The following is a 27,943-nucleotide window of genomic DNA, read 5'->3' on the forward strand; positions in this document are numbered from 1 at the left end:
CACATCTAGTTCTAGATATATGTGATATCTACCATTGCCGTATGTTGCCATATGTTTGTAGCAACTAGCAATTGGGCGCTGTTTGTAGCGGCTGACGGCCGCAGTCAGGTATTATTGTGTTTTTTTTATCTAGCAGCAAGAGTTGAACATGATATTTACTCTCGGTCCGTTCCTCATTGCGTCCTGAAGACCCTGCTGACTGTGTTTTATTTCCTTTTTAGCTGGTATAATTCAATAATCGGAATTTGGATGTTTGTGAATTGTTCTCGAATCTTCCACGGCCAAATCGAGAATAATCTAAGAATCGGAAATTTCGCACGCCTCTACCTGTTACACTGAGTTTTTGGATCGAAACAAGGCAAGTATGCAATAATACCTCGGTAAAATCATGGTGTCTTTAATTATTCTCTCACCTCGAGTTGGGGTTTACTTTAGGGGTTTAAAAATGTATTTTTTTCAAAATACCCTCCTGTTCAAAATGTTACTTCCCCTGAAAATTGAGATTTTAAACTTACCAATGATGTATCACACATCCATATAGGACAATTTTGAAATTTGGCGGTCTCAGAGCAGAACTTCAAGACACCTGAGTGTTTTCAGCCATATACACAGCTACTTGGAGAGAAAGTTGCACTAACAACAGTAACGAAAAATTCCCTACCTTAGCGACCTCCTCTTCCACCCTCTGCTTCCTCCGCAATTCGCTTTGCCCAGCAACACCGGCTGTCTCCGAGGAGCTAACTGCTCCTCCGTCAAGGCCGTTGGTATCCCGTCGCTCTACTGTCCTCTCCCTCTCCAGTTGCTGCCGCAGCCTGCTCAGCTCGGTGCGGTGTTGCTCCTTGAGGGCGGCCACTTCTTGGATATACTCATTGTACAGTGCCTTCCTCAGCGCCTGCAGCTTGGCGCTCAACCCTGAGCGGGAGCCTGACACCCACCGGGACAGCTGCTCATCACTAAGGTCCTGAAGAAGTGAGAACGAACTTTTACATGTAATAAACCCACCCTACAGCTCTTGAATCAATACACCGCGTTGTTCCCTTGTCTTGTGATGAATTCTAACATGAGACTAGAACTCTCAAAGTTATGAGGATAGGAAGAGAGAGACAAACTAAGAGGATGGACCATGCTCTATACACGCAATACAGGCGGATTATGTAACTCCCCACCCTTTTAATCATTCGATATAGGACAGTCCATCCTGCTGCCTCTAGAGCAAAAAGGAAGGGTGGTAGTGTAGGGGCAGCGGCGGGGGATATTTAGGGCACTTTTAGCCCTAAAGGCTACTGCCGCCTCTCCTCATATACACTTTGACTGTCAGGCTTTCTTAGCGCTCAAGCACCAATCAGCTTCATCGTAAGATATAATGATGTGACAAGGGTGATTTAAACTAAGGAAGTCAAACCTTTAGCTCCTCTTCATGTTCCTCGCTTTGCTCTTGGCTAGACTGTAGGCCACTAGAAAAAAAAAAGGTGAATTGATATTAAGGTTTGCTTCCTTGGATGTGGCAAAAAATTGCATAGCAGCTCATTTTATAGCAACACTTGGTAACTTTTCAGGTTTGGTCGATTTTAGCGACGCCGGTGGACTAAAGCTGTGGTGTTTTGCCTTAAGAAGACTGCGTTTCCCATCAGGACCAGTGTCGTGAAATCATCAATCAATCAAAAATCAATCTCTCTGTTGCCTGCAGATGGATTAAGCGACATTTCTGTTTCAACCGGCTGTGTGAAGGATGAATAGTAATTAAGTAATGAATCCAATTGTGTATAAACAATAGCATATGGCGGTTAGCAACTGTGTTTATGTGGCTAACCCGCCCACACCACTAGAACTTGTCAGCGCTGCACTTGTCACAGTAGCGAGTGAAAGCCGGGCCAAATTTTATTCTGTATATCCTGGAACCCTTCCTTTTCTTCTTCCTCAGACAATACTTTTTGTCTTTTTTGTTGCTCTGCCATCTTTACAGAAGTCTCGCAAAAGCGTTCGCATCAACTTCCCTCTTTATAATGAATGGGTAAAGGGGGAAGTGACGTAAGCCGTAAAGCAGTCAGCACATTTGTAGTTCTTTTTGTGTGTAATTTGTGCCGGTGAAGGCGATACAGACCCCCTCAAGATATAAAAACAGGGTTGCCCCAATGATTTTTTGAAGCTGTGGTGGTGGGCTGTATTGGAGTCGGACAGCCTCACCATGTCGTGCCATGGCGAAATTGCATCATATCATGACAAATGACAATTTTTTTCCCACTTTTTTTCCCCCAAGAAGAACCATAACAAAGATCTATTCCAAATATTCCATTAGCCAGGCTAATGTCGTAGCCCCTCAGCTACGGTGCATGTACGTAAAATGCGTAACTGATTACAGCTACGTTACCCTACGTAATAATATGACTTTTATCCTTTGTAGCAATAGTACAACTTACATCTCGTAGTCCTTCTCTTTCCTTTTATTTGGCCCTAAGACGTACTACATTACCACAACAATAATGGCCCTTCTGTTAACAGAACCATTAAAAGGAGTAGGGGGTAATTCTAAAAGCCATGTAAAGAGTTTTACTAGTTTCGGTGAGTAAGTGAATATTTTTTTTGTTGTTGCTCGTGAACTACATTTCCACACAAACGCACATCAAGGTACCATTTAGCTTAGCAAGTAGAGGTATGAGAGTCATTTTTCGAGTGTCCCAGAGCTCGCGCAACTTGGAAAAAAAAAAAACGCATTTATCAAGGTTTCGTCAGCCGGAATTGCGTATATCCGTCCGCAAAAACAGCCTGATAGCACAGATATAAGTACGCATGCCCCACTGCTTTTAGATGCGTTGTTGCCGTTGGTGCGGCGGTGCTCTGAAAATAGAGCTAGGCTCTAGTTTGGGCCCCGCCTCTCGGCGCAAATTCATTCAAACTTGCCGTTCTGTCTAAGACGGTTGTCCATCGCTCACTTTTGGCGAAAAGTCTGATCCAAAATACTGTAGTGTCCCGGATGGGGGAAAGAAGGAGAGGGAGTCGGTATTGGCTTACCCACTTTATTATGGCAACAATAATAAAGAAAAACAATCACGAAATAACAGCGGGCTGCCGCAACATGCAACCGTCATCTCTGGCAATCTTGCCCGTTCTCCTATTCTTCCAACTCGCTTCCCCCTACGTCACAGCTCCCCAGTCCAATCGTCTCTTAAGGGGGCCACGCTCAGTTACGGACATTACAATACACAATGAATAGGTCGCCGGTGAACCCTTCACACTAGGCTGCCGCTAGTTTGAAACTGAGTTAAAAACAAAAAAACATCTCATTTGCAAGGCGTGGCGGTTTTTATTTTGGTGTGGCGGTGCGTCATAATCTTTTTTATGCAGGGGAAACCCTGAAAAGAGGTGTCATTCAACTAGTTGTCAGTCGACATATTATCGCAAATGTTATGAAAATATTTTATAAAAGTTGAAAAGTTACCTAGTGCTGCTTTAAGGATTCAATGATTTATGTGATAGTTAAATTTGAGATTCATAAATATTGTACATTTTGAATTATCAGCCACTTTAGAGCTGCTAGTAAAACAGAGCAAAAATGTTCAAATAAGTGAAAATAAAATCAATGCTTTAAAGGGCATTCATTCTAATTCTTTTTTTTAAATTTTTTTTTTATTTTAGATATTCAAAATTGTTAAAAAAGTGATTGAAGGGTTTAAGTTGAAGAAAAGCAATTTAAAAAAAATGCAAACATTGTTCACTTAAGAACTGCAATTGAGGGCAATAGACACCCAATTCATTTGAATTGGAACAGCACAAGTTCAACTGCTGCATTTTCACCTGTCAGTTGCCCGCGAGTCCGTTAGCTCCTGCACTTGCCGCCGTAGCATTGCGAGTTCAGCGGCGCAGCGCTCCTCTGTCTCGGCGTTGCTTTTCATGTATTGAGCCCTGAGACGCTCCATCTCAATCCGATGACTCTCCTCCAGGTGACCCTGCTTTTCCAAAGCCTCTGCCTTTAGCATTTGGAGCTTGTCTATATCTAACCGACAGAAGATTCAATTCAGTATTCCATCCATTTTTTATGGACGGTATCACATTTCCGCCACAGATTTTAGCATTAACGATACAGATAAAAGTAGGAAAATGAAAAACTACTGAAATAATTATTGCAGATTTTCCCTTATCTCCATGCCAAACAGGGCTTCACTCACTGTATGTTATTGAGATATTTCTTGTGTAAAAAAAAAAAAATAGAACAAATGGCTTTATTATGCAACCACAACATTAGCTGACCTTGGTCACCAGTATCTTTCCGGCAGTCTGTCTCCTCCTGCAGCAGCTCAGTCAAGCTTATGCGTTGCACCTCCATCTGTAGCTTGCACTCGCCCTGAAAACATTGGAAATTAATTATACCTGTAGCATCCCGAGAAGAAAAAAAAACTCTGAACTCAAATTCCGCGAATCATGTTTCATGTGAAACCTAAATTCATGTTAAAAAATGTCCAATTTGAAACCAGATTAACAGACACCAAACATGACTTGCTTCAGTAGGCCACATAAAATACTATGGGGGGGCCCAATCTGACTCCCAGACCTTGAGTTTGACACATACCTTAAATGACCAATATACGCAGAAACATTTTTTGGAGCCCTTGAATTATCGTTTACCCGCTATTTTGCGGCAGGACTTAGTCAGTATCCCCAGTGACCAGCGTGGGTTTCCAATAATTCAATTATTAAATTTTGCTCATCTCTGGTGATGAATCAATAGCAGTCGTAATGCGACAAATCCTGCTTCAATGACAGAGTGCAGGAACAAGCCAATTACTGGGCGGTAAACAAAAAGCAAGCCTCCACTTAGCTTGAGTTATGCATTAGTGATAATTTGTCCTGGTTGAGCATTTATCCATTTTAATCATTCTGCTGCCTTTGAGGTCGCTCGTGTTTGATCATTTCAAAGGTGGCTTTGTTACATGACCCGATGTTGTTGCTGATTTACATTTTTCCAATACTGAAATAAATTTAGTTTCTTGCAATGTTCAAATTGATTGAGATGCATCTCTAGGTCGCACATTTCCAGAGGTGGGCAGAGTAGCCAAAAATTTGGTGAAAATAATACTCAAGTAATAAGTAACATTGTAACTACATTCATTTTTGTGTGATTTTTTTTTTTCTGAGCACAAACGTTATCTGTATAAACTACCGTGATCCATTGTTTTTCGCAGTTAATGGGGACCAGAACCGGCGGCAATATTTGAAAAACCGCGAAGCAGCAACACCCCCCCCCCCCCCCGCCCAAACAAAAAAAATCTGTTTTTGTGTGTGTTCAATGTATTTACTCGGATTTAGCATTTGAAAGCGATACATATTAGACAAGTTTTTTTTTTTACTTTTGTCCTCCAAAGTAAATTTAAAAAAAACTTATGTATATGTATATTTTAATAAATGGCTTTTAAGCACTTCAAATGTCATATTTATAAGTTTTAAACATGTTACTGTCCCACCAAGTTTTTTTTAAACAAGTACAAAAATGCTTGTCTTTACGAAATGCTTCATTGAGTCAGTCCACTCAGCTCCATCTCCTCACTTTCACACAATGAGTTGCCATAGCAACTATTTAACAAGCTAAACGATGACTGACGCATGTGGCGCTTTGATAATGAGGCTTCCAGGGATCTGTGGCAAGATCAAACAGAAGACGTCTCTCAATCATCGTTAACTTTAATAAGCAACTCCAGTTCATTGCCTTAACAATAAAGAGCAGGGAGAGGGAGGGAGGGAGAGGGAGGGAGGGAGAGTGAGACTTCACGATCGGCTCGGGAAAGCTTAACTGTGTTTTTTTTCTTTTTCTGATTTGTTTAAAGCGAGAAGTAGCGAGGGATCACTGTATTGTTAAAATTATATTGTACAATAACCCATTACATAACCACATTAAGCCAAAGAAATACCCCAAAAAAATATTCTGACGATAGAGGGGAAAAAAATACATAAATGAAACATTTTTCGTCCAAAGACCATGAGTGCCCTCTGGTGGAGAAAATCGTTCCTGGTTTGAATAGTGAATAGTTCCTTTAAATTTACTATTATGAAATTAAAAGGATCATATCTCCAATTTCCCATGGTCAATCGATGCCAAATAAATCGGTGCTTTTGAGTCATGCTGAGGGCAGCGTTCGATGTCAAATACTTCATTTTTTATGGTGCTTTCAAGACACCACATGATTAAACAGGCTGGTGTTAACATAGAACGGCAAGCTTGCATCTGGTTGGGAGAATGGAGTCATGTGATTATTGTTGCGACGTCTCATTGGTAAAATTGGTTGAGCTACTCTTGGCATCGCTGGCAAAAAAATAAAACTAGAAATAAATCTAATATGTAGAATAACGAGGAGAAAATGTAACGGCTATTGTAGCTCAAAGTAGCGGAGTAAGAGTAGGGTTTTTTCTTCACAAATCTACTCAAGTGTAAGTAAAAAGTATAGCTTAGGAAAACTACTTTTAGAAGCACATTTTTCTCAAAATGTTACTCAAGTAAATGTAACAGAGTACATGTAAAGCGTTAGTACCCACCTCTGCACATATCACAATTGATTTCAATTGGTACAACACATTTTAAGCAGGGTACACAAACTAAGAATCAAGCCAAATATGAAAAATCCTCCTTTACTATTAAAGTCATGTTTCGCAGATCTAAAAGATAACCCGAGCAATTTTCCGACAAGTTTTTTGTTAACGTTCAGACCGATTGACCCTGCGATTGCCTTCCATTTGACTCCCTTCTCGTCATACGGAGCACAACGTAAAAATGATTCCGCTCACGTTGTCAGCAGGAATCAGCCGTGAATCACATTTACTAGAGGGACAAGCTTTTATGTCGAGGAGGTGCTAAGTTTAGCCTGCGTTGGAAGTTAGTCTCCGTTGTCTGTGCATGCACACGTGCACTTTTGCTCTATTCTGTCTTGTTTTCAAGGATAAAACTGTTCATGTACACGTGTACAAATTGTTCTTTTCCCTCCGATAGCAACAGTCGCACTAATGAGCCGCACAAACATGAAAACAGCCTGTTGCGTAACTCTGTGCAAAAACATCTTTTTGCAACTAGAGAGTCGTTGCAGTGTTCAAGTGCCTTCTTTAGTTAAGCGTCAAGTTTATTTCTACGTACGCAACGACATTGAGTGGATGATAATAAATCTGGATGCGAGTGAAGGGCAGAGAAAAAAGCTGATGCGGTGAATGCATATCTACCTGTTTGATGGTGCTGTCTCCCTGGCAGCCGTCAGTTTCATCGCCGCGAACCTGACTCTCTGTCTGCATCTCTGATTCTGCGGCACTTGTAGCTCTGCTTTCGTCTTCCTCCTCCTCTTCCTCCTCCTCCCTTTGCCTGGCAGCCTCTAAGGGGCCGCCGCCGCCGCTCACTCTGCGCTCCTGCTTCAACCTCTGACGCCTCTTACGCCGGTTGGAGCCCGCTGAGGCTGTGACGGGCTTCTGTGGAGAGGCTCGTCCTTCGACGGGTCGCTCAAGGGTTCGCCGGATGCTGTCTCTTTCAGCTTCCGCGGCCTTCAAGAGAGTCTGAAGAGATTCGACCTCTCCTCGGAGTGAGCGAATCTGATCATGATGGTCCTCTCCTCTCATTCTTTTAACCTCTTCCAGCTCTTCACTTAGCTGACCTGTTTTGTTCTCCGCAACCACCAGTTCCTCAGTGACTTGAGAAAGTTTTGCCGTGAGGCTTTCCTTCTCGAGCAGTGTAACGTGAAGCTTCTCCGTAAGTTCTGAGGCTTTTTCTACAGCCTCGGCAGACCTTTTGACATTTTCACCCTCCAACTCTCCTATTTGTGACTGGAGGCCAGCGATTTTGGCCTGAAATTCAAGCGCCTCCTTCAGCGTCCTTTCTTCCAGTTGTGTCTTTGCATCTATAAGGCAGGAGTATTCCTCTTTCAGCTCCTGGTAGTTGACATCGAAATTTTTCTCAGCAAAGGAGAATGTTGTTCGCTGCTTTTCGATCTCTTCTCTTAACTGAGACACGACCTTTTCCATTTCCAACATTTTTGAATCATTTTCTTGCTGCTGTCCCTTCCATTTGCGCTCTTTCTCTTCTAGAACCTCAACGTTCTTCAGCAACGTTTCGTTTTCATTCTCCAGCCTGACTCGTTGCTCTCCGGTCTTCCGTAAATCTTCCAGTTCAACCTGAAGCTCCTGCAGCTGCCGCACAAGCTCATCTGATCTGGAGTTGTGCAAAGCCATCTTGAGATCTTCCTTCAAGCCATTGATCTGTTGCAAGAGTTCTTCTCGCTCATTGGAAAATGTAACTTTCTCCCTTTGTAACAAATGCAATTGGTCTTCATTGGCACGACGCAAATCATCCAGAGATTTTTGGTGTTTGACGGAAGCTTCGTTGAGAAGATTTTCAGCATTGAGGAAGCTCTCTCTACGGAGCTCTTGCCGGAGGTGGGTAAGCTCCTCCTCGTGGCTGAACAGCAAATGCGTTCGCAGTCTTTCCAGCTCAGCTTCCTGCGACTCAGCCATTCGGTCCAGCACGGCGTCCTTCTCTCGTTCCAGCATCTCCAGTTTAATCTTGTAGTTGGTAGTCTCAGACTCGTGCTGGGTCTCGGCTTCCAGCGCCGCCTCCCCAGCAGCAGCCAGCTGGCGTTGTAGGTCTTCAACAGTCACCAGAAGGCGCTGCATCTCATCTTGTTGGCTCTCCTGCGAAATGAGACTGTTGGAAGCTAACTCGGCTTTTTCCTTAGCGGAACGGAGATCGCCGCGGAGGTTCTGTAACTCGGCCTGGAGATTGAACTTTTCTCTGTTGAATTCATTTGCGGATTGTGCTAATGCCGCTTGAAGCTCTTGAATCTTAACATTGAGTGTTTCCTTGACAGTTAAGTTTTGCTCTTTTAGAAGCTTCGCCTCATGGAGCTGTCGCTCCATCTCTGCTTGATGCTCTGCGGTTGCTTGCTCCATACGTGCCGTGTTCTGCAGGTTGAGCTCCTGCTTCATGTGGACAATCTGCTGGCCATACATCTCGTCCAGCTCAGCCCTGAGAAGGTCCAGCTTCTGGGCAGTTTCCTGTTGCATTCTTTGGACAATGTCACCCTCTGAAAGGCTGTCCCGGTGACAGCGCTTTTGCAGATCCTCCACCGTTCCCATCAGCTGCTTAATCTCATCTGAGGACGTTTTCTCTCTCTGCCGGGAACTGTTGAGCTCAATTTGACAGCTTTGTAGGTCACCTTGCACTTTCTCCAGGTGCGATTTACAACTCTCCATTTCGCCTTTACTGCTTTCTAAATCACACTTAGTGTTCTGCAAGTCCTCCAGGCATTTTTCAAGCTCCGATTCCTTCGCGGACACTCGCTGTTGGAGGCCACGCAGGCTTTGCCGAGATGACTCCAGCTCCTGCTCAAGCCGGCTAAGGGAACAATCCCGTTCAGAAATGACTCTCTCTTGCTCTGCTATGATCAGGTCCTTCTCAACTGATGCTTGAATGTCGTTCGCCGACCGTCCCAAAATGGCGATTTCCTCACGGAACAGATTCAAGGAAGCCGTCTGTTCGGATAGCAGCAAATTTTTCTCTTTCAGCATGGTGGCGAGACTTTCTTCAGCTGTTCTCAGTTCGGCAAGAGACTGATCTTGATTGATGATGACCTTTTCTTTCTCGGCAATGAGAAAATCCTTCTCATTTAGCTTTTGTGTGAATGACTCCTCTGATCTTCTCCCTGACTACAATAATAGTCGGGTATTAGACAAACAAAGCAACACTGACCATTCATTACCTACCTAGTAATTCCTCAACGAGCTGTAACTGAAATCAACTTTGTTCACAAGCAGGCATTAAAAAGCCCGTTTGGACTCTAGACCTACGGAGGCACGTAAACAGTCTCAAGTGTAGAGCCCAAGTATTAAAGATTGAATCCGCTCTCCCATCAGGAAAAATAATTGTAAAACTTGTTAACACATGCTTCTCTAAAAGTTAGCTGCTAAGTAAGTTTGACATCTATACCTCAGTAAAACAGCACCTTAACAGTCTCTTAAAAGCATAGTCTTACTGCATGTTATAAACAAGTTTCCTGCGCAGTACTCAAAAGATGATAATGTGGATTTTCTTGAACATGGGCTCCACTATCAGTTGACAAGACAGCTCCCACAGACATTGCGCCACACCTTCCGGAAGGAGGCCGACGCAGGCAGGCAGAGCTGTGATAAACTAAAACACACGCTGCATTCGAACGCCGGAAAGAGGACGAAAGTTTTATTGCATACAAGCAGGCTGGAGTTCCTTGAGCGTTATTTGGTCGAGGTTTCAAGGTAATTATTATATAAGATAGCACCATGCATGCACTTTGAAACGTGTAAAACATGAATGGAAAAAATTAGCGTTAGCTTGAAATATTTACGTAAAATGAACGATACTGCCCGGTTTATTGCTTTTAATCAAGAATCTAGACTGGTTTACGTTCATATCTATTGAAATTCCGTGATTTACGCATTTATTTACAAGAATTTTCAACTTAAAAAGGTCTTTGTTTTGTGATGGCCACCATGTTGGATTTTGTATCCATAGACAATAGAGTAACTCTACATTCAAATAATCTGGGAATTTTCGGCCAACTGCCTGTTTTTTTTTGTTTTTTTTTGGGGGGGGGGGGGGGGGGGGGCAAAAAAATTAGTAATTTTGACATTTCTGCATCCATACACATTATAATCTAAAAATGCTAAATAAGCCTTAAAACTACACAAAAATATACCTTATTTTCTTTAATGTCTTCTTAGGCTTAACACTAGCCTGTGGTGGGGTGTTTTGTGGTCCCAAAAGTACACTCAATATGGTCCAAAATGTCTATCAAACACAAACCACGTCCGCACTCAACGAAAGGGAGGGGACGAACTGGGACACCGTGAGCGTGCGTCAGCTTCTCGTGGCGCTGTTCGACCGCGTGGTTTGGTTCGTCCGCCGAAAAGTAGTTCGTCAGCAGAGACTATATGCTCGCGAATTTAATGTTCTTGAGGCGAAAAGTTCGTGAGCTTAAGCGTTTGTGAGCTGAGGTATCACTGTATTAGCTGTGAAAAACAAAAAATGTCAAAATTGCACTAAATTAAAAAAAAATCTAATAATAATAATTCGCTATTTCGGGCAAAAACTTATATGATATGTTAAATATTGCTATTGATCCTAATAATATTGGTGACCATCTCTGCATTTGGTCATTTTTGTGCATCTAGCGTAAAATCAGAGAATTTTTAGCCATTTTAAGTTTTACTATACTTATATAAAAATTAACTAATCTGGATTTTATTAGGGAACACTGAATTTTTTTATGCCGCTGCTCATGAGACTCATATAGTACATGCCAAAGGAAGAGGACTGTTTTGATTTGAGGTTGCTAGCGGCTTTGAAAATATTTTAATTTTAAGTTTTTTAGGCCCACTACGGAACAGCCCTGAGCCCCATTTCCCGTCAACGGATAGTGAAGTCTATGACTTGAATGAGGATAGTTTCAATATCAGTTAACATTTTGCTGTTTTGAAAAGAAAAAAAGACATCTCACTCATCAACACTCATTTTTGTTTTTATATAGCCACCATAGCACTAAATAATTAACATTATTAGTAGGAACACAAGACACAGAACTCACCAACTCCATGTCGCCTATTTTGCGCTGGAGCTGACCAATTAGTTCTTGTTGCTGGTCGCTCTTCACCTGGTTCTTTCCAGCTTCCATTTTGACCTCTTCCAGCTGTAGCTGATATTGCGCCAGCTGCTGCCTGGCCTGAAGAAGGTCAGCAGCCGTGCTGGTGTGGCTGGTGTTCCGAAGGGTCTCACCGGCCTGCAGCTGTAATTAGGGATGCAAATTTACGGTTAAGTTACGATTTTCAAATCGATTCAATACATTTAATGCTCTGAAACACAAAATACAAGTTTTTTTTTTTTCTTTTTAAGTGTTTTTTTTTTCCTTACAAGTAAAAATAACAATATAATAAAAGTATAATACATACATATATATATATATATATATATACATACAGTGCCTTGCAAAAGTATTCGGCCCCCTTGAATCTTGCAACCTTTCGCCACATTTCAGGCTTCAAACATAAAGATATGAAATTTAATTTTTTTGTCAAGAATCAACAACAAGTGGGACACAATCGTGAAGTGGAACAACATTTATTGGATAATTTAAACTTTTTTAACAAATAAAAAACTGAAAAGTGGGGCGTGCAATATTATTCGGCCCCTTTACTTTCAGTGCAGCAAACTCACTCCAGAAGTTCAGTGAGGATCTGTGAATGATCCAATGTTGTCCTAAACGACCGATGATGATAAATAGAATCCACCTGTGTGTAATCAAGTCTCCGTATAAATGCACCTGCTCTGTGATAGTCTCAGGGTTCTGTTTAAAGTGCAGAGAGCATTATGAAAACCAAGGAACACACCAGGCAGGTCCGAGATACTGTTGTGGAGAAGTTTAAAGCCGGATTTGGATACAAAAAGATTTCCCAAGCTTTAAACATCTCAAGGAGCACTGTGCAAGCCATCATATTGAAATGGAAGGAGCATCAGACCACTGTAAATCTACCAAGACCCGGCCATCCTTCCAAACTTTCTTCTCAGACAAGGAGAAAACTGATCAGAGATGCAGCCAAGAGGCCCATGATCACTCTGGATGAACTGCAGAGATCTACAGCTGAGGTGGGAGAGTCTGTCCATAGGACAACAATCAGTCGTACACTGCACAAATCTGGCCTTTATGGAAGAGTGGCAAGAAGAAAGCCATTTCTCAAAGATATCCATAAAAAGTCTCGTTTAAAGTTTGCCACAAGCCACCTGGGAGACACACCAAACATGTGGAAGAAGGTGCTCTGGTCAGATGAAACCAAAATTGAACTTTTTGGCCACAACGCAAAACGATATGTTTGGCGTAAAAGCAACACAGCTCATCACCCTGAACTCACCATCCCCACTGTTAAACATGGTGGTGGCAGCATCATGGTTTGGGCCTGCTTTTCTTCAGCAGGGACAGGGAAGATGGTTAAAATTGACGGGAAGATGGATGCAGCCAAATACAGGAACATTCTGGAAGAAAACCTGTTGGTATCTGCACAAGACCTGAGACTGGGACGGAGATTTATCTTTATCTTATTTTGACTGATTTTGCAAGGCCCACAGAAAATTCTGTTCTATTGCTATATAAACACGGAACCCACCAAAAGAAAGATTAGACTCTCTTCTTTCAGCAGAAAAATGTTTGTTCATATCTTTTTCCATTCTTTAGAAATCAGCATTAGAAAAAAGCTTAGTTTGAGCAATTTTCCAATTTCTGATGAAAAAACAGATAAAATTGAGCTTTTTGTGAAAGCATACATTTCAAACATAACTTTGACTTATACAGAGCTATTTTTTGCTTTAGTTACGTACATCCCAAACATCTGAAAAATGTTTTCCTTTTACAAAATAAGATAAAAGATAAGACAAATAGAGCTTTTGATCGCAAAGTAACTATTTATTTACACATAACTAAACGATTGAACTGTTGAACTATTTGCGCACATAACAACTGGGAAGGCTCTCGGCTGCTCCCGTGGCTAATCTTATGAGTCCGGATCAAGATCGGTCTCACTTTTTTCATCATCTTCATCATTGGTTTCAACCTCAAGCTAGGTAGTAACGCAACGTGAGCGCCGCAGAACGCGTGTGGAACCTGACGCTGTTGTGGACGTCACCGTATGTCTCATCAAGATGGATTTTTTTTAATCCTTCTTTGACGATGCTTTGGTTTTCTTTTCAAAACATTCCTCCAGTGTCATTTGCCTTTTTTCACCCCCGATCATTCTCCACATTTTCCTCAAATTCTCACGCGTCTTCACAAAATCCCTCCAACTTCCGTTTCCTGACTATTTTTCTTCACTTCCTTTCTTGGCCCGAGATGAGTTCTTACCAAATGCGCTACGGACCTCCAGTGGCCAGTTTTATTGCTTTAAAATGGGTTTTGACCTTTATGCATTATTTTTTAGATAGATCAGATCCTATAGATGCCTCTTGGAAAAAAAAAAAACACGCAAAAGACGTATAAATACGTTTTTGGGACACTGAAGCAATTAAAAATAGAACATATTTATACGTTTTTTGGAGCAAATGATATGTACGAATGGGGCCAGCGTATCACTAACCCAAAATGCTGCCACACAACGGATAGGTGCGACGGTGAAACGGACAAGCTTCGTTAAGCTTCTGTGATTACTCACGAGCAATGGTCCCAGTGCGCCACGGCTCCCGCATTTAAGGCAGTTTAGGGGAGGAGTGGTGAAGGGGATGCTAGCGGGGAGGAGCCTTCTCATAGCTTTATTTACACGGCAAAGATGCACTGGACATTATAGCGAGAGAGACCACAAAAAAAGTTCAGAAAATACATTTTGGGAGCTTTTTCAATTGGATCGAATGTTTTCGCATATTGAATCAGAGAGGGCGTATCGAACGGTTCAATATAAAACCGAGTAATGTTGCATCCTTAGCTGTAAAAGACATTGTCATCATAAAATATGTGAATTTCAGTTATGGTACTTTGTACTGTATTGAGTAGTGGGATAGAAAATGAATATGCCTCTGACCTGCTGGAACTGAATCTGTAGTTTTTGGCTTTGCTCAGTCAACGCCAGGAACTCCTTCATGATTTCATCTTTCTCCTCACGAGCTTGTTGGAGATTGGCAGTGAGCTGTGTGATGATGCCGTCCCTTTGCTTCAGCGCTGCCTCAAAGTCCTGCAGCTGAGTGCAAAATATGATGAATGGGGTTGAACAGTGAGATCTTTATCTGATTATCTTATGCAACCAACTGAATAGATATTTACCTTCTGCACACCTTCCGTTCCAAATGCGGCCCGTATATCTTCGAGCTCTTGACTCAGTTCCTCCACTGCTCGGGTTTTGGCGACAAGCGCCTCCTCGATATCCTGCATCTTTCCCCTCTTCATCTCCTCTCGTTCTGCCTCCTCCTTCACAAGTAAATATGAGCTATTAGAGCGTGAGTAGCTTTTCCACAGGTGTACGTGAAAGAGGCGGGAGGGCCCTTTAGTCAACACCCAAGCCAGGCGGCATTGAAAAAGAAGAAAGTCACTGTGACCTTCAGGCTTCCAATCACCACCAAAGAATGTTTTGTTTTAATGAAGAGTAGAAACATGTTAGTGAGTCATTAACGTGAAGCCAAGCTGCAGGGAAATGTGAACATGTTAAGTAGCGGTGTGCCAATACATCGATTATTAGATTCATCGAGATTCGACACGTAACGATTCGATTACGATTCATAATGTTCAAAAATGAAGATTTTCGAAATTCAAGACGTCTGCCGTCCGGACACCCTAAGGGAAGCACAAGGTGAGGATGGCTGCAGCGGAACTTACTGAGCGAGAGATTTACTCCTGTACAAAAGACTCGAAAATAAATTTGTGTATGAGACAGGCAAGAACTGGGCAGTCGCGCTTTGGGTCCTCTTCTCTGCGCAAGTTATTTTTTTAGAGCGAAAGGGGAAGAGAGAGAAAGTTCGCTGCTCCTTGCCTTTCAATTCTCCAGCAGTAGGTTCAAGTCTTAATTGGAAAATGTCCCTTGTGCAGGGGTCCCCAAACTACGGCCAGCGGGCCAGATACGGCCCGCCTCCACATTTGGTCCGGCCCCCTGAACAATAATTATTTTATTTTTTATTTTTTATTTTTTTTTTTCAATACTGTTATTTATTCCTGGCTTTTTTCTGTGAAGAAACCAGAGAGGGTTATTTGGTTATTATCTATTTAATTAATAGTGTTTTTATTATTATATTATATTTATTATTATTTTTATTTTATTTACTTTTGTTCCGTGAAGAATCCAGAAAGGGTTATTTAATTGTGGCTTTCTGAAAAACAATAAATGTTTACATTTAGGCACTTCTGCAATCGTCACACCTTTTCTGTTACAAACTGACCCCGGCCCCTCATCGGAGAAGGGAAAAGTTATGCGGCCCTCACAGGAAAAAGTTTGGTGACCCCTGCCCTCATGTGTTGCTAAGTCCCGAGTGCAGCTATAAGAGGTGGGTACACGAATCCTCATGTACTGTTTAACCCAAACTTTTTGCAAAGGGGGGCAGATTTGGTGTGGTAAACATGTGGGGGGCTGACCTTGGCTGACGTCCTTTATGTTGTACAATATATTTAAGAAAATTTTAGCGAGCCATTATGTGTGTCACATTTGCTTTGTTATTATTATTTTTTTAATTAATAATTTCAACAATCTCGCAACTGGCGTCCTCTTTCGACCCTAGCTTCAAGTTGCTTCAATTTCTCGCTACGTATCTTCCCTGTAATCTTGTCATACATGTCAGCGTGTCTTGTTGGGTAAAATCGCCATACATTGAACTCTTTAAAAACAGTGACTGTCTCTTTGCAAATGAGGCATACACAGTTGTTGCGTATTTTAGTGAAGAAATAGTCCAATTTCCACCTATCCTTGAGGCGTCGGCCGTCACACTCAACTTTCTTTTTTTTTGTTGATTGTTGCCATTTAAGAAAATTGGGAGTAAAAGGTCACACGGAGTAATGTCGCTTAATGTTGCTTTTTAGTGGGTAAATGAGGAGCGGCATTTAGTGGGTAAATGAGGAGCAGCATTTAGTGTGTAAGCTACCTCATATGCTGGTAGCAGTCTGCTGACCAATTTATTAAGTGTGTGTGCAGTCCAGACGTTATTGATTTCATGACAGAGGCTGGGGGCCGGATGAAATTTGACCACGGGCCGCATTTGGCCCCCGGGCCAGACTTTGGACATGTCTGGTTTAACCTTTACAGTTGTTGTTTTTGAGATGTTATTAGTTAGCGCCAAGCACTGTGCTAATTAGCGAATTTGCTAACGTGTATTTCCATGTCCATTTGTACGTTGTTTGGTGTTGTACAAAGGTAACTCAATATGCAGAACGTGTAAAATCAGGATTAAGTGCAGCGGTAACACTACAAACATGCGAAATAGTACAGAAATCTGTAAATACAAAGCATATTGGTTCAAAGAAGTCTAAAGGCACTTTGTTTTGTTTCCAGAATGAACATGAAATTCATTCCACCAGTGTAAATTTTATAGTATTGTTGAGAGAAATAAGTACCATCTTTGAAACAGCTAATGTTTTTGCAGCTCCTTGTGAAAAAGAGCAGCTTAAGGTCTACTTTGTGTTGTATAGGCATGTTTCCATTGTTCCTGCTGGATCATTAGGTGATTGCAAATAAAACGTAATGGACATAAATTGGTTTGGCTGCTTTAATTAATGAATACTGGCAAATATACCTTTCTTAAACGTATGATGTAGCCACAAAGTAAGAAAAAAGAAATCCTGAAAGGTGGGGGGGGGGTCAAAATAAAAAATCGTGATCATCGTTAATTCCGTGAAGATCATTCAACAATTGAATCGTAGCACCCTGAATCGTAATCGAATCGAATCGTGGGGTGCCTTCGATGGCACACCCCTCATGTTAAGGGAATGGACAATCAACAGAGGCAGGCAGCGGCTTCAGCCATCAGGGCCCGTGAGCAGAGCCGCTTGATCGGATTACCGTACCCAAAAAAAATCCCCGGAGGAGGACGTCATGAGATTGGTCATCATCTCACGGCAGCCGTTAACCTGCTAATTCACAACGCGTTAGCCAAAGAGTAGAATCACCGAGATGAGGATTAAATTTCCGAACATTGACAAGTCTCATTTATTTGAAAACCGGATGAAAGTACGTATGTTCATCTCTAAGGTGCCACAAAACTGGAAAAATAAAGTAATACAGGGATTCTCAATGAAATTTCATCTGGTATGGTATGTATAATAACCAGAATTTCATATTTTGATTTGTATAGTAACTTCTTGCATAAAATTAGTTTGAGTTTAGTTAAAACATCTAAATATGATCATTTGAAGGCAATATTACATCCCTTTTGACAACCCCAATAGATAATATCTTACCTCAGAGGAATAATCTTCTGCTGTTGTTGACACTTCACTTTCAGGCTGTAACACAAAAAGATTATATCCATTATATGTTGTATTTCTTTAATTTTAATGTGGTGGAATTATTAGTTTGATGTGTCGTGAAATTAATAGCTTGATGCTAATGACCCAACACTGATAAAAAAGGGGAAAACTAAAACATGCTTGAATGCGCATATTATAAAATCAAATTGGTCTTAAGTATGCGCTTGAAAAGCACTAAAAGGCCGAAAGAACATCCGTTTCCACGGCAACCACTGCTTTTGTGGGAATACGAAGTACCTGAGGGTTTGGGACAGAACGTGTAATAACAATGTTGACACCAAGTGAAAATCTTCGCTGTTAATAAATGCGAATGCAACAAAATGTCATTTTCTCTTTGTTTTTGTCCTTTTTTCCCAACAATCTAGAATATGTTCTTTAATCGGGCCCTAGAAAATATTTAGCGCGTACCTCTATGGTGTAGGTCTGATCATGCTTGACAGTCTCCCCGCTGCGCAACGTCTTGGCAAAGCTCAGCTCGGATACAGTCGGTGACTCCCGCGTTCCGTGTTGGCCTCCGACTGCGTCGTCATCCCGTTCCGCCAAGCGATCCGGCTCCGCACTTCCCTGCGATTCCTCCTCAGACTTCTTTTTCTTCTTCTTCTTTCTCTGGGAATCCGCGTGAGCTTTCCGTTGCCGGTACTCGGCCAGCTGCGGAAAAATGTTGACAAGTTTAAAAACAAAAAACACAACAATTGAGGTTTTTTTTTGTTAGTCAACTTACTCTTTGTCTGCACAGTTTGGGTATAGTCAAGCGAAACATGTCATCGACCGTGTTGGGAGCATCCATATAACATGCAATGCATGCCTTTTGCTCTGCCAGCAGGTACTAATCCCGACTAAAGGATTACACTTCAAACCATGTCAACGATCAGTTTAAACCTCCATTGAAACCTAATGACAATCGTTCTCCTCGTTCCAAATGAGTACTATTTTACTCTATTAAATTCAAAACTTCTTACTTGCCAAATACAGCTTCAATTTGATGAAATGTTCTGTCCATCGCTGGTAGACGCATTTAATGTTGAGTCGACATGTAAGACATTCAATTAACTGAATTAGCTCGCTTAAACCAAGGTGTACCTAATCCTCAAAACACAGGAGCCAAATTTGGATAATGGTACCTTTGACCCAAACGAGTGAACAGTGGGATAAAGGTTTTCACACAGTAATCCTCAAAAATTGCCATATCACAGCCATAACAGAGGATGACCAGGCAACACAGGTCAAAATCCATAAAAACATGAATAGAATATGCACCACAAAGATAACTGTCTAATACTATATGACCACCCCAGGCAGGAAAAAGTTGTTGGGTTGACCTGATCCCTCCATTCTCTTTTGTGCTGACTGTCCTAATTGGCAGCTTCGAGGGTGAAAGTGTGTAGTCTGTGGAGGAGCGCCTCCATCTGGGCTAGCGCGAAGTACGTAAGTGTAGCAACATAAGCAGCTTGTACACATTTACACAATTGAAAGCAGCATTTTGTTGATAAACACGCAGCAAACAATGAAAGCAGTTGTTATTTACATTTCAGATATTTGCAATAAAAACAGATTCTTGTTTTTTAATTTCTTCCACATCGGATCTCCAATCCTTCAGAAAGTCTTAGCATCATTATGATTAAGGCTGCAGCACTCGAATATTTTAGTAATCAAGCATTCTACTGAAAATTCCATTGATCAATTCAGTAATCGGATAAAAACTTATTTTTTTAAGGTAAAGAGCGAACATAAACATAAAGTAATTTTCGGACTATAAACCGCCACACACCAAATTTGACATGAAAACAGCATTTGTTCATAGATAAGCCCCACTGGACTATAAGCCGCAGCTGTCCTCACTGTATTACGGGTTATTTACACCAAGATATTAACCAGTAACACTGTATTTGAAAGCGGCATCATAAGACTGTCATAAGACCAAATGAACGACCATGAAGCAATTGGCTGCAAAGCTTCATTGCTTCAAGAAGCTTCGTTAGGCCATCACTACTCCACAACCACCTGCTGTCAACACTATTGTCGTACAACATGCCTCCTAGCATGCATTACGGCACCATAGATGTAAATAACAATCAAAATGTATGTTCTGTGCTAATAATTATCTTCAGTTACTGTTCCAGTTGTTTCATTAATTGCTAGTTAGGGTATTTGGTAACACTTTATTTGACAGTGGCGCTATAAGAAAATCATAATTATGACATGACACTGTCATGAGCATTAATGAACACTTATAACAAATGTCATTTAGTGTCATCCGGCAAATTATCTCACTTTTGAATGGCTGTAAAAGATCCAAGCTGGACATAAATGGAGTTAGTGACATAATTTGCTGGATAACACTGAATGATATCTGTCAAGACTCATAAGCATTCAGTGATGCCCATGATAGTGTGATGTCATAATTATGACAGTCTTATGACAGTCTTATGACGCCGCTGTCAAATAAAGTGTTACAGTATCTATGAACCCAAAGAAATCAACAAATAAACCGCACTGGACTATAAAGCACAGGATTCAAAATGAGGGAAAAAAGTGGCGGCTTATAGTCCGAAATTTACGGTACATGAGAAAACAAGATATTTCACCTAATATTGAACCATTTTTAGACAGTCAATGTCTTTATTTTAGATGTACATTGTTGAAAAGCGCCAACAATTGCATCTCGGATGTGACTAGGAAAAAAAAAAATCACTGCTTTTACTCAAAAAAATCTTATTTCTAACCTAAAAATGTCATTACGCTTCATAACACACATCACTTAAAAGTTAGGTGTTTTGTCCCACGCGTTTCAATTGAATTTCCATTTGTGTCAAGCTAAGTTCTAGTTAAGTTTTAAGTCTACATTGTAAATCCTGATAGGATTTTGAGTTTTTGCATTGTTCAAAATAAATGTATCATACCTGCTGTATTGGAGCAGTGATATTTAGTGTTTTATCCATCAATGGCTACAGAACTAAAATTCACAGTTACCATAATTCGGTTTTTGTTTTACACCCTCATCACTCTACAGCGCTGTATATTTACAGATTTAAAAAAGCCTGTATGAAAGACATGTTAGCCACGCATCGACAGCAGTCATAATTAATAGAAACCTAGGCCTCCGCAGGAAACGTTAGGTAAGCAAGGTACAGTACCGTTGATCTTATTTATTAGTGCTACGAACGTTAAGTTACCGTAATTTTCGCACTATAAGGCGCACCTGACTATAAGCCGCTACCCACCACATTTGACACGAAAACAGCATTTGTTCATAGATAAGCCGCAGGTCTCCTCATTGTATGATGGGATATTAACAGCAAAAGATATTAACCGGTAACACTTTATTTGGCAGCGGTATCATACGACCGCCGTAATACCAAATGAACGACCATGAAGCTTTCAACCAATTGGCTGCAAAGATTCACTGCTTCAAGAAGCTTCATTAGGCCATCACTGTTCCCTTGGGGGAAGACAGTCAACCTCCTGCTGTCAACACTATTGCCATCCAACATGCCTCCTAGCATGCATTGCGACACTACAGATGTAAATAACAATCAAAATTTATGTTCTGTGCTGATTATTATCTTCAGTTACTGTTCCAGTTGTTGCATTAATTACTAGTTAGGCATTTGGTAACACTTTATTTGACAGTGGCGCCATAAGACAATCATAATTATAACATGACACTGTCATCAGCATTTATGAATGCTTATAACAGATGTCATTTTGTGTCATCCGGCAAATTATCTCACCTTTGAATGAGTGTAAAAGATCCAAGTTGGACATAAATGGTGTTGGTGACATAATTTTCCGGATGACACTCAATGACATAAGCATTCAGTAAGGGCCATGATAATGTCATTATTATGGCGGTGTTATGACAGTGTTATGACACCACTTTCAAATAAAGTGTTTCCTTTTAACCCAAATAAATCAACAAATATGCCGCACTGGACTATAAGCCGCAGGTTTCAAAATGAAGGAAAAATGTAGCGGCTTATAGTCTGAAAATTACGGTAATTTTACCTTGTCCCTAGTATCGCTCCTCTGCTCTCAAAGTAAACGGGGTGCCTTCGGTGGAGCTGTAGCTTGCTGTATGCAATCGCTGTACAGCAATCGCTGTCTTACAGTGAATACATGAAACAGTGTTCGCCTTGGTGTCCAGCTTGAAATGCTCCCACACTTTTGACTCTTACGCTTTTTCTTGGTGCCTTTCTCTTTGCTTCGTCGGCTTCTTTGTCGTTACCTCTATATTCATGCAAAGTTGAAATCAAATATATCTGCCGCCTCTGTTTTTTTTCCTGAACGCATTTGAGTGACTTCAGCACGTTGCGCCGCATTAAAAGCAGTCCGGGCAAAACGTCATGCTTAGAGCTGGCAAAATTAAATGAATTTTCGAGGCGGAGAAAATTCCTCGATCAATTTTTTAATTCGAGTTACTCGAATTATCCGAGTAAACGTTTCAGCTCTAATTATGATAACTAAACTAATATTGCGTAGATTTTCAAATGTCGCTATAGTACCAAGCTAGCAGTGCACAATTTGCGACTATCACAATATTGATCACTGCTTTTAGTTTTATCATACCTTTAATAAATTAACAACAGGAATACTTCCGCACTTTTATTTTTCAATTCCTAGCAGCAAGCATACCATGCATTGCTGTGACTCATGAACCATAACCCTGCAAACGATCATTTTCCATTTGAGCGGCCTGACAAGACCTTCCGCTACTCTTCCGTCATAGCCAACATAATTTCAGACACAACTTCAAAACAGATTCCAATGAAACAAATTACTTGCAGCCAAGCAGGGAGTAGTAGTAGTAGTTTGCGTGATTGCTCCAAAATAGGCATGTGCCGATAACCGCTTTCAAGGTATATCGTGGTATGAAAATGTCAAGGTTTCAAAACCGCAAAAATTTTCTGTCATACCATCCCTAAGGTATTAGCTATTTTTTTATATCCCAAAAATGCTCGCCTGCAGCTGTAAGGCTCAACCCTCCACCCCCGGTTGTTGTTCAGTGTCAGTGAGTCAGCTATGCTAGACGATGGCTGGAGGAGGTGAAACTTCTGAACTTTTCCCCCCCGCCGAAGAAAACGAAATCCTTGGATAGGAAAACTTCGCCTACAAAAAAGTTAGAAACAGCTGCGGCTTAGAGGAGGAGGGCAAACTGACATGTAAAACATGTTTGCGGAGGGTGGCTGCTGTGGACGCAATACCTCCAATATGATTTCGCATTTATACAAAATTAAAGTTTAGTAAAAACTGTCCTGAACGTTTCCCACCAACTACGAGAGTTAACTCCAGCGTTTTTAGTGTGTCTAGCGGTGGTAAAACGTGTTTTTTCTTCTGACTCAAAGATCGTATCGGTAAGTTAATTTTATCAATTGACCTTTTTAATTTATAATTGGACACACTAACGAAGTAACTAAATTCTCAAACTAAATTGCGAGCTGTGAAGTGCCATGTAGTGCAGCCATCAAAAGATATGATAGAAATTGCCAAAAGTGCTACATACAATTATAACAATAGTCACTGTTAAATTTTAGTAATCATGATGTAGCTGACGATATTGATCGTTCTTTGATTGCACCAGGTTATATGTGACAATATTACCAATAAATTCATATTATTTTAAAAATAGATTTTTTTTTTGTTTCATATTGCACGCTTAGAAAACGTTGCAAGATTAGTCACCAATTTGTAAGGGCATACGTCACAATTTCTAAGATTGCCAACGGCCTCGGGTTGACAGGTATGTATGTTCAATAAGTGCAGCCATCAAAAGATATGATAGAAATTGCCAAAAGTGCTACATACAATTATAACAATAGTCACTGTTAAATTTTAGTAATCATGATGTAGCTGACGATATTGATCGTTCTTTGATTGCACCAGGTTATATGTGACAATATTACCAATAAATTCATATTATTTTAAAAATAGATTTTTATTTTTGTTTCATATTGCACGCTTAGAAAACGTTGCAAGATTAGTCACCAATTTGTAAGGGCATACGTCACAATTTCGAAGATTGCCAATGGCCTCGGGTTGACAGGTATGTATGTTCAATAAAAAAAAGTTTTGTTTTTTTTAACCCAGATACTTCAAAGGAACACATTTTAGAGCTGTAATTGCAATACCGTGATACCGTGAAACCGTGATATTTTGGCTTAAGTTTATCATAACGTCAAAATATCATACCGGCACATGCCTCCTCCAAAACAGTGATGTTCATCACTCCCGAAAACTATTATCAAGCTACAAGTTCTCCTGCCACAACTCTAATTTCGGTTTCAGCCTCAGCGTTTGTTACACCAGTCCTGGAACTTTTCTGGCACACTTTACAAACCATGATGGCATTATAGCACCTTTTTTTAACCGCATATTTGGAAAACCTTAGCTGATAACTGTCCCAATGTTCAATGTCCTAGCAAAATACACAGCGAGGTACAGTGCATTGGAACTTACATATAAACTAGAGCACAATCAGTTTAAAAGGGTATTTAATAGTGGGCATTAGTGACCTAATTAGAAACGGTGCTAATTGCCAAAGCACAAGTCTGGCAAGTGGGGCTATGTGTCCTGTAAATCCAGTTACACCTGCCTGCCAGGCTCACATCAGGGGAGCCGTCGCAAAGCCTCGACTTACTTACAGATATAGCACTCACTTGGAAAAATGCAGATTTAAACAAACAATGAAGTTACTCATGCCTCATGCCATAATGGGTTACGCTTTGCAGCTAGCAGCAGCTAGGCTAACGCCTTGTGAAGGCGGGGGTGCACTGTGGAACTGACAGCTGAGAAAGGGGGGCGGAACAGCTGACGGACCCCCAACAAGGAGCAGTACAACGAAACAAAAAGTTTTCAAAAACGTTTACTTTGCGTTTTTACAAAGAGTTAGGCTAACAGCATGACACCAGCACATGAATCCTACCTTTGCTTTGCCGGTCTCGAGCTTCTTTTGCCGCTCCTCGTCCTCCATTGTCACCGTGGCTAGAACGAGAAGGAGAGGAAATCACACGTTGTGTAACCGCGCCGGTGGTCAAGTGCATCGGGGCCGCTCCCGCTTCCAGTCCGCCGCTCGCATTCTCTCAGGGGTTGCCTCCTTGTTGGCAGTCGGCGGCCATGTTATTTTCCACGTAAACATGACACTCCACCGTGATGACGTCTGATAGGTGGACCATAGCCACGCCCCCTGGATTTTACCGGTGTTGCCTTCAAGGGCTCGAAGGAGACGTTTTCTTTTTTCTTTGCTTTTCATATTGTGGTTAGAACGAATACTTCAGGGTAGGACACAGTCACTTATAACTTCCGTTAATCCAATCAACAGAACAGTTAATTAACTACCCAGTTTCACAATTATTATGTTAGCGCGAATTGAATTTCCACTGCGTCTATTTCTGATAACAGTAGTTACCTTTTGTCATGTAAATGTTGTTCCATCCCCTTTGTAAGTAAAGTTCACATAACATTTTTTCTTCTGTCGCAAATTGAAATAATCACTAAAAACATTTGTTTTGTTTTATTACTTTGATCTGCCACCTGGCTGTATGTATGACGTCATTGCGAAAATGTCGCAAGACGCTTTGGTCATTCTCCCTCATTTGAGCGTTTGTGCAACTACGTAAAGCCAAAATAAATAAATAATTAAATAAATTTTAAAAAACCGTCTACGTAATCATTCATCCCAACCTGGTGTTGCCTTTAATGACTTTAGGAATTTTTGTAATCTTTCAACATATGAGCTGAATCGTGCAGATTCGTTGAGTTTGGTGATGGGAGATTGCAAAAGTTTTCAAAATTTTAAAGTCTAGGGATCATCACATGAGAATTTTTATTCTCAATTTTTTTCCCCACGGCCCCCATCTAAATGGCAATCAAATGTAACGACAGTCTGTACACCTACTGTAATTTTCGAACTATACTCCGTTACTTTTTGAATCCTTGGGTTTCTAGTCCAGTGCGGCTTATTTGTTGATTTATTGAGTTAATAGGTAACACTTTATTTGACACCAGCTTCATAAGACTGCCAGTAGACCGTCATAATTATGACATGACAAGCCAAAAGGAAAAGAAGAAAAGACTATCATGGGCATTAATAAATGCTTATGACAGTTGTCATTAAGTGTCATCCGACAAATTATGTCACTAACTCAATTTATGTCTGGCTCGGACCTTTTACGTCCATTCAAAAGTGGGATAATTTGCCGGATGACACAAAATGACAACTGTCATAATCATTTATTAATTCTCATGGCAGTGTCATCATCATGTCATAATTATGATAGTCTTATGGTGCCACTGTCAAATGAAGTGTTACCAAATACCATAACTAGCAATTAATGAAACAACTGGAACAGTAACTGAAGAAATAATTAGCACACAATATGAATTTTGAGTTTTGGAGTTTTTCCTTGCCGCCATGGTGGGTCGAAGGATGGGGGATGCCCAGGACATGAACTTCATCTAATTCATCTACTGTATCTGACTGTGTATCATACTCACTCTGCAAAGTCCTCTGAGAAAACCTTGTTGTGATATAGGGCTATACAAATAAAATTGAATTGAATTGAGTTGATCGTTATTTACATCTGTAGCGCTGCAATGCATGCTAGGAGGCATGTTGGATGACAACAATGTCTACAGCAGGTGGCGGCAAAAGTTGACTGTCTCCTCAAAGAGAGCAATGATGGCCAAATGAAGCTTCTTCAAGCTTTATTGTGGTTCATTTGGTCTTATGATTCGGCTGTCAAATAAAATGTTACCAGTTAATATCTTTTGGTGTAAATATCCCATAATACAGTAAGGACAGCTGCGGCTTAGCTATGAACAAATGCTGTTTTCGTGTCAAATATGGTGGGTCGCGGCCCTATGGTCAGGTGCAACTTATAGTCCGAGAATTACGGTAAATAAGTGTGTCAAAGAAAAGACCAGGGGTTGCTCACCTAAAGCACAGGGTTCATTTACAAATGAAATGTTTTTAAAAGCCCCCTTTAAAGTAAAATTTAACTGTCAAAGCTCGTCATTGCATCATAGTTTGCCATAAATTTTGTAGTATACTATAGCTTTTTTTCTACCTTTCACTGCCAAACTAGATAAATATATTGTATTCACAGAGTATTTGTTGTGGTAGTTAGTAAAAGAAGGAATGTTATTTTTAAAAAATACCCATCAAGGGTGTAGATTTGCATAGGGACGGTAGGGACACTACCAACATTTCAAGATGCTCAAATTGTCCCCTCCAACTTTTTAGCAACCTTATTTGCATTATATAATGACTTAAATTACATAGGTAATTTAGAATGTCTTCCCAAATGTTGTAAGCATAGAATTGACCTTACCATTATTAAGTGATTTGAATTATGTTCAGACTTACATTTACATATTTTGACTTGCTGAATGTGCCAGTCCATTTTTTTTCCCCTCAAACGCACGTTTGATTGGCTGATGACTTGACCGCCTAACACACGCACTCACAGCCCTTACAAAAATGCAACATGTCGACAACATGCCACCTCCTCCGCCCCCTTCGAATTTTTTTTCGACCACTAGCAGTGGCAGCCACTGTAAGTAATGTAAAAAGAAATCAATGTTGTGGAGTTGGGGAACACACTATACTAATTTTGCTACTAAAAGTCCAACCACAGAGTTAACATTAAACTGTGTGAATTTGCTAACCTGCAAAATGCAAGTAGAAAGCTGCTAACGTTTATTAGACTTACTAAACTTTTTTTTTTTTTTTTTGTTGATCCCTGACGATGAAGTTTTTTCAGTTATATTTCTTATTATATATATTCTTATTTCTTTATGTAAACACACAATGTTGAGTGGTCTTAGGACAAATGTTTATTTTGTATGTTAATATAATATATGTTCAAATATTGCAATTTAAATTTGCTAATAAAATCCAGACATTTGTTCCGCAAGTTTTCAAAATGTTTTAGTAGTTTTTGAAAACAAAGGTCTGAATCAAACGGTTTATCACC

The 27,943-nt window shown here is 40.6% G+C and overlaps 1 protein-coding gene across 8 annotated transcripts in view; it reads right to left on the reverse strand.

Annotated features, from left to right (window-relative positions):
- The window catches only part of akap9 (A kinase (PRKA) anchor protein 9), a 78,933-nt gene extending 53,832 nt beyond the window's left edge, over positions 1-25,101 (reverse strand). For 3 of the 8 annotated variants that reach the window (XM_057827293.1, XM_057827298.1, XM_057827300.1), the window contains exons 1-12: positions 18,694-19,061; positions 18,381-18,620; positions 17,904-17,948; positions 17,511-17,576; positions 14,790-14,933; positions 14,551-14,706; positions 11,580-11,777; positions 7,198-9,666; positions 4,246-4,339; positions 3,793-3,991; positions 1,403-1,454; positions 662-961 (exon numbers count right to left, since the gene is read on the reverse strand). In XM_057827293.1, coding sequence (XP_057683276.1) covers positions 662-961; positions 1,403-1,454; positions 3,793-3,991; positions 4,246-4,339; positions 7,198-9,666; positions 11,580-11,777; positions 14,551-14,706; positions 14,790-14,933; positions 17,511-17,576; positions 17,904-17,948; positions 18,381-18,620; positions 18,694-18,759 — 4,029 coding nt within the window. In that variant the 5' untranslated portion in view covers positions 18,760-19,061. Of the gene's footprint in view, positions 1-661; positions 962-1,402; positions 1,455-3,792; positions 3,992-4,245; positions 4,340-7,197; positions 9,667-11,579; positions 11,778-14,550; positions 14,707-14,789; positions 14,934-17,510; positions 17,577-17,903; positions 17,949-18,380; positions 18,621-18,693; positions 19,062-24,891 lie in introns of those variants that run through there. The other 5 variants (XM_057827296.1, XM_057827301.1, XM_057827295.1 and 2 more) reach the window with 4 other exon arrangements.
- Positions 25,102-27,943: the final 2,842 nt, after the last annotated feature.

The sequence above is a fragment of the Corythoichthys intestinalis genome, chromosome 22 (assembly GCF_030265065.1).
Source record: "Corythoichthys intestinalis isolate RoL2023-P3 chromosome 22, ASM3026506v1, whole genome shotgun sequence".
Lineage (NCBI taxonomy): Eukaryota > Metazoa > Chordata > Actinopteri > Syngnathiformes > Syngnathidae > Corythoichthys > Corythoichthys intestinalis.